General features: G+C 55.8%; 1 protein-coding gene across 1 annotated transcript in view; it reads left to right on the plus strand.

Moving 5' to 3' along the window:
• The window catches only part of C3 (complement C3), a 39,093-nt gene that overhangs the window by 4,481 nt on the left and 27,740 nt on the right, over nucleotides 1-6,872 (plus strand). Inside the window, exons 9-17 of the mRNA XM_004378411.2 lie at nucleotides 354-480; nucleotides 762-877; nucleotides 962-1,108; nucleotides 3,361-3,570; nucleotides 3,672-3,878; nucleotides 4,777-4,935; nucleotides 5,887-6,016; nucleotides 6,303-6,374; nucleotides 6,571-6,768. Of these exons, the coding sequence (XP_004378468.1) occupies nucleotides 354-480; nucleotides 762-877; nucleotides 962-1,108; nucleotides 3,361-3,570; nucleotides 3,672-3,878; nucleotides 4,777-4,935; nucleotides 5,887-6,016; nucleotides 6,303-6,374; nucleotides 6,571-6,768 (1,366 nt within the window). The remainder of the gene's footprint in view (nucleotides 1-353; nucleotides 481-761; nucleotides 878-961; nucleotides 1,109-3,360; nucleotides 3,571-3,671; nucleotides 3,879-4,776; nucleotides 4,936-5,886; nucleotides 6,017-6,302; nucleotides 6,375-6,570; nucleotides 6,769-6,872) is intronic.

Here is a 6,872-nt window from a genome sequence, read left to right on the forward strand (position 1 = left end):
TTCTGAGCCCCGCCTCCTCTGAGGCCCTCCCCCTCTGAGCCCCTCCCCTTCTGAGCCCCGCCTCCTCTGAGGCCCTCCCCCTCTGAGCCCCTCCCTTTTCAGCGCTTCCCCTGCTGAGACCCTCCCCTCTGAGCCCCTTCCTCTCCTGAGCGTCCTCCCGCTGTCCCTGGCCCTCTCCACCCTCTGAGACCCTTCCCCTTGTCCCCTGGCCCCTCTGAAGCCTCCTCCCTCTCTGACACCTCCCCTCCCATTTGAGCTCTCAACCCCCATCTGAGGCCCCCCGCTCAGTCCCTCTCCCTGTCGGCTCCTCCCCCCTCAGCCCCTCCTTCCCTGAGCCCTCATCTCCCCGGCAGATCGAGGACGGCTATGGGGAGGTGGTGCTGAGCCGAGAGGTCCTGCTGAACGGGGTAAAACCCTCCAGCCCAGAAGCCCTGGTGGGGAAGTCCTTGTATGTGTCAGTCACTGTCATCCTGCAATCAGGTGAGGCCTGGTCTGCGGCCGCCGCCCAGTGCTACTGCCATCCAGTCTGAGAGGGGAGACCCGGCAGAGGAGGAAGCCCAGGGTCCAAGGGATGGCCCTTTCTGAGAGCGGAGGAAAGACTTGCAGGAGGAGGAAGCCCAGTCTGAAGGGGGAGGTCCAGTCTGAAGGGGAAGGTCCAGTCTAAGGGGGGAGGCCCGGTGTGAAGATGGGGTCCAGTCTGAGGCATGAGGCCGGGTCGTGAGGAGGGCCCAGGAGCCCGCCCTTACAGCCCGCCCCTGCAGGCAGCGACATGGTGGAAGCAGAGCGCAGCGGGATCCCCATCGTGACCTCCCCCTACCAGATCCACTTTACCAAGACGCCCAAGTACTTCAAGCCAGCCATGCCCTTGGACCTCATGGTGAGACCCCGGGCGAGCTTCCACCCCCGCCCCCGGATTCCCCACCCCTCCGGACCCTCTTCCACCTGCCCTCCTCCCCTACAGGTCTTAGTGACGAACCCTGATGGCTCTCCAGCCCGCCAAATCCCCGTGGTGACCAAGGACAACGGCGTGCAGTCCTTGACCCACAATGACGGTGTGGCCAAGCTGAGCATCAACATGCCCAACAGCCCAACCCCCCAGACCATCACGGTGCGTCTGGGCCCCGCTTGGGGTCCCCCCACCAGGAAGACCCCTTTATTTGCACAGAGGGGTCCTGCCATGTGCAAAAGGTGTTCTCATCTGCATAGAGGGGTTTTCATTTGCACAATGGAGTCTTGCATTTGCATTCTGGGGTTACCCCTCATATAGAGGGGCTCTTCATTTGCACAATGGGGTCCTGATGTTTGTATACAGGGGTCCTGTCATTTAAATAGAGATGTTTTTATTTGTGTAGAGCCTTCTTGTGTGCACCGTAGGCTTCAGCCATCTGCACAGCAGGGTCTGGCCACCTGCCTCAAGATCTGTCATTTACACACAGGGGTCCTGACATTTGCATGGAGGGGGTCATCCTTTTGCATAGATGGGTTCTTTGCACCGTGGAGTTCTGTCATTTATATAGAGAATTTTCATTTGCATAGAGGGGCTCCCTATTTGCATTGAGGGGCCCTGAATTTGCATACAGGGGGTCTCTAGTTGCATAGAGGGGGTCTCAGTTGCACAGTGGGGTCCTTCCGTTTCCACAGAGGGACTCTTTCTTGGCACAGAGGGGTCCTGACACTTGTATGGAGGAGTTCTCCACGTGCACACAGGGGCCCTGTCGTTTGCACAGAGGGGTCTGATATCTGCTTAGCAGGGTTCACATGTAGATGAACTGAGCTTTCACTGGCATGCTGTGGGCCTCCCAGGTACCTGGACAGGGGTTCTGCCGGCGCATGCAGTTTCTTCCATCTCACCGAGCAGTCTGAAGCTTGCTGGGATGGGCTCTGCAGTTTATACATTTGCATGGTGGGCTCAGTTCTCCTGGCTTCTGTGGCCTTGGCAGTGTTATACCTTGCTGGAGGGGACACAGCTCATGTGCATGATACAGTTGTCCTCAGGGGCCCCTGCCCCACTCCTAGGCTGGGCAGCCCCTCTTTGCTGGAAGCGTGTATGCAGTATTTGTCGGCTATTGCCGCTGTAACCCATTACCCCAAACTTTGTGACTTAAAACAACACAAATTTATTATCTGAGAGTTCTGGAGGTCAGAAGTCGAAAATCAGTCTCAATGGGCTAAAGTCAAGGAATCGACAGGGCTGCAGTCCTTGTGAAGGCTCTAGGGAAGAATCCATTCCTTGCCTTTTCCAGCTTCTACAGGCTGCCCACATTCCTTGATTAGTGGTCCCCTCCTCCATCTTCAATGCCAGCAGCATAGCATCTTCCAATCTCTCTCTTCGACCTCTGCTTCCATTGTCACATATCCTCTGACTCTTCTTTGCTGTTGTTAGCTGCCGGGGAGTCAGACTCAACTCATGGTAACCCCGTGCACATGGAATGAAAGACTTCCTGGTCCTGCACCATCCCCATGATCAGTTAACGGTAGACGCTTGTGATCCATAGGGTTTTCATTGATTGATTTTCAGAAGTAGATCTCCAGGCCTTTCTTCCTAGTCCTTATAAGTCTGAAAGCTTCACTGAAACCTGTTCAACATCCTAGCAATACGTCATCCTTCACTGACAGATGAGTGCTGGCTGTGCTTCAGGTGCACTGAGAGGGAATCAAACCCAGGTCTCCCGTATGGAAGGCAAGAATTCTACCACTGAACCACTATTGCCTTCTTGTCTCTCCTGACCAAAAAAAAACCCAAACCAGTAGCTGCCCAGTTGATTCCAACTCACAGTGACCCCGTGTGTGTCAGAGTAGGGCTGTGCTCTCTTGGGTTTTCAATGGCTGATTTTTCAGAAGTAGGTCACCAGGCCTTTCTTCTGAGGCACCTCCAGGTGGACTTGAACCCCCATCCTTTTGGTTAGCAGCCAAGCCCTTAACTGTTTGCACCACACAAGGACTCCTGCTGTTGTTGTGTGCCGTCGAGTCGATTCCAACTCATAGTGACCCCGTGTGAAAGAGTAGAACTACCCCATAGAGTTTCCTAGGCTGTAATCTTTATGGGAGCAGATCACCAGGTCTTTCTCCCACAGAGCCGCTGGGTGAGTTTGAACTGCCAGCCTTTCAGTTAGCAGCCGAGGCTGAGTGCTTAACCATCGTGCCACCAGGGCTCCTTAAGGGACTCCTACCTCCATCTTATACTCTACTGATGACATTGGACCACCTGGATAAGGCAGGATCATCTCCTCATCTCAACATTCTTAACTCAATCCCATCTGCAAAGTCTCTTTTGCTGTGCAAGGTGCCATATTCATAGGTGCCAGGGATTAGGATGTGGACATTATTGGGGCCATTATTCACGCTTTTCTCCCCTCCCAGGTGCGCACAAAGAAAGATGGCATCCCAGAGGGCCAGCAGGCCTCCGAGACCATGCAGGTCCAGGCCTACAGCCCCCCCGGCAACTCCAACAACTACCTGCACCTCTCCGTGCCCCGCTTAGAACTCAAACCAGGCGAGACCATCAATGTCAACTTTCACCTGCGAGCAGATCCTGGCCTGCAGGCCAGGATCAGCTATTACACCTACCTGGTCAGTGCCACCTGCAGCTCCTCCTCCTTGCTCCTCCAGCTCTGCCAGGGCTCCTCCCCAACCCCTGATCCCCCCACCCTCCCTTCTCCCTGTCCCCCCAGGTCATGAACAAGGGGAAGCTGCTGAAGGTGGGACGCCAGGGGCGGGAGCCTGGCCAGGATCTGGTGGTGCTTCCTCTGACCATCACTGCTGACTTCATCCCCTCCTTCCGCCTGGTGGCCTATTACACGCTGATCGGTGCCAATGACCAGAGGGAGGTAGTGGCCGACTCCGTGTGGGTGGATGTCAAGGACTCCTGCATGGGCACGGTGAGCTCCTGGGGTCTCTCCTTGCGCCCACCTCCGTGCCGTCTTCTCTGCCTAGCCTCTCTCCAGCCTTCTGCATCAGTCTCTGTCCCTTGTCCATTTGCACAGCGGGGTCCTGCCATTTGCACAGTGGGGTTCTCTGCTTGCATATAGGGGTCCTGCATTTGCGTGGAGGGGTTCTTTACTTGCATATAGGGGTCCTACATTTGCATGGAGGGGTTCTTCATTTGCATATGGGGGTCCTGCATTTGCATGGAGGGGTTCTTCATTTGCATATGGGGGTCCTGCATTTACATGGAGGGATTCTTCATTTGCATACAGAAGTATTGCGTTGGCATGGAGGGGTTCTTCATTTGCATATGAGGGTCCTGAATTTGCATGGAGGGGTTCTTCATTTGTATACAGGGGTCCTGTATTTGCATGGAGGGGCTCTTTATTTGAATGGAGGGGTTCTTCATTTGCATGGAGGCATCCTGCATTTGCATGGAGGGATCTTTATTTGCATGGAAGGGTCTTGCATTTGCATGGAGGGATCTTCATTTGCATACAGGGGTCCTGCATTGGCATGGAGGGATCTTCATTTGCATGGAGGGGTTGTCTACTCACCCAGTGGGGTTCTCCACTTACACAGAGGGGTTCTCATCTGCACAGTGCCTCCTTCTCCCTCTTTTCCATCTTCTTTCTTTTCTCTTGCTTCAACCTCAGTGTATCTCTCTTCCTCTTGTTTTCTCTCTGACCTTCTGTCTGATTCTGCTTCTGTTGTCAATCTGTCCATCTCTCTTCTCTCTAGCTCCACCTTTCTCTCCCTTCGGTCCAGCCCGGGGCCTCGTCTGTCCTTGGCTGACCACAACCTGGGCCTTGCATGGCTGACTCCTCCCTCCTGCACCCACCCTCCCCACAGTTGGTGGTAAAAGGCGGCGAGAAGGACCAGAAGACATATTTGCCAGGACAGCAGATGACTCTTAGGATAGAGGGTAACCGTGGGGCCCGAGTGGGACTGGTGGCTGTGGACAAGGGCGTGTACGTGCTGAACAAGAAGAATAAGCTGACTCAGAGTAAGGTACCCACCTGCGTCGAGCTGAGGTTGAGTAGAAAATGGGGGGAGGCAAAGGGATGGGGCTGGAGCTGGGGACCGCGATGGAGTGGGGTTAGGTGTGGGTTGGAATTGGAGATTAGAATGGACATGGACATGGAGATGGGTTGGTGTTGAGGCTGAGGATGGAAATGTGCATGGACAAGGGTTAAAACTGTGTATGGTCAGGGGAATAGGCAGTTTCACCTCATTGCACAACTCTGAGACCAATAGCTGCCTACTTTGGAGTTCCCAAGGTGGAAGGATAGGGACAAAGATAAAGATAGAGACGGGATCGGGAAGGATGACGGAGGCGGGGTTGGACTGGATTTGGCAATGAGGATAGGAATGCAAATGAGGTTGGAGGGAGAATGGAGATGGGGTTAGGAATGGGGTTGGGAGAGGGTTGGGAATGATGGTGGGTCGAGGGCTAGGGTTGGGAATGGAAATGGAGATGGGAATGGGGTTGGGATAGGATTGGGAATGATGACGGATTGGGAATGAAGATAGAGATGGGAAAGGGGTTGGAGAAGGGTTCAGAATGAAGATGGAGTGGTGTTAGGAATGGTCTTGGGAATGATAGTGGGTTGGAGGTAGGGTCGGGAATGGAGATGGGAATGGAGTTGGGAATGATGATAGAACAGGGTTAGGAATAGAGTTGGATAAGGTTGGGGATAGGATTGGAGTGGGATCAGGTTAGGCTGGGGACGGGATGGAGAGGAGGTGATGAGAGGGTTGGGTGGGGATGGGAGTAGTAGTTGTGTGGGGGTAGGAGTGGCGTGAAGGTGGGCGTGAAGATGAAGATGGGATGAGGCTAGGGTGGGGTAGAGGGCAGGGGTGGGGTGGAGCTGGGGAGAGACATAGACAGATGTGTTGGTGAGTTGGAGGAAGTGCTGCTCGCCTGGTGTCATCCCATCCTTGGCCCCCTCTACTCCATAGATCTGGGACGTGGTGGAGAAGGCAGACATTGGCTGCACGCCAGGCAGTGGAAAGGACTATGCTGGTGTCTTCATGGATGCAGGCCTGGCCCTTCGGACCAACAAGGGCCTGCAGACTGCCCAGAGGGCAGGTGAGGGCGCAGCCAGCACCTGGTCCAGGGCGGGGCAGCGCCTCCACCTCCCAAACGCAGGAGGCAGTGGTTCTCAGTGGTTAGGAACAGGGCTCTGGAGTCAGGGGCACCTGAGTTTAAGTCCCGCCTCTACCACCAACTAGCAGCTCACTTCTCTCTGAGCCTCAGTTTGCTCATCTGTCCAATGGGAACAATGACGGCCTGAACTACAGCTGTTGTGAAGAGTAAGCCAAGGGCACACAGCAGGTACTTAATCCATCATGTTCCCACTTCTCCCGCCCCTCAGATCCTGAGTGCCCGAAGCCAGCTACCCGCCGACGGCGCTCCGTGCAGCTGATGGAGAAGAGGACAGACAAAGGTGGGAGCCCTCCACGGGATCCTTACCCACTCCCCACCCCTGAAGCGGGCCCTTACAGGATCCCAGCCTGGCCTTGCAGGAGCAGAAGAGGGAGGAGGTGAGGGCCTGGCTAGGAGTGAGTTCTTCCGGGGGTCTGCCCCGAGTGCCTCCTGCTTCGAGGCTGCACCGTGGCTGAGGGTCTGATGGGCTCCCCCAGCGGGCCAGTACCAGGACAAGGAGCTGCGCAAGTGCTGTGAGGGCGGCATGCGGGAGAACCCCATGGGCTTCTCGTGTGAGCACAGGACGCAGTACGTCACGGGCAAGTCCTGCATCAAGGCCTTCCTGGACTGCTGCCTCTATATCACCCAGCTGAGGATCGAGCACAGTCGGGACAGCTCCCTGGACCTGGCCAGGAGTGAGTAACCGTGGGGCCCCGGGGGCAGGGGTCCTGGAGGACCGAGGTCCTGGTCTGAGTGGGGAGGACGTCCCTGTCTGAGGGGGGAAGACGCCCCTGTCTGA

The sequence above is a fragment of the Trichechus manatus genome, unplaced genomic scaffold, assembly GCF_000243295.1.
Source record: "Trichechus manatus latirostris isolate Lorelei unplaced genomic scaffold, TriManLat1.0 scaffold00057, whole genome shotgun sequence".
Taxonomy (NCBI): domain Eukaryota; kingdom Metazoa; phylum Chordata; class Mammalia; order Sirenia; family Trichechidae; genus Trichechus; species Trichechus manatus.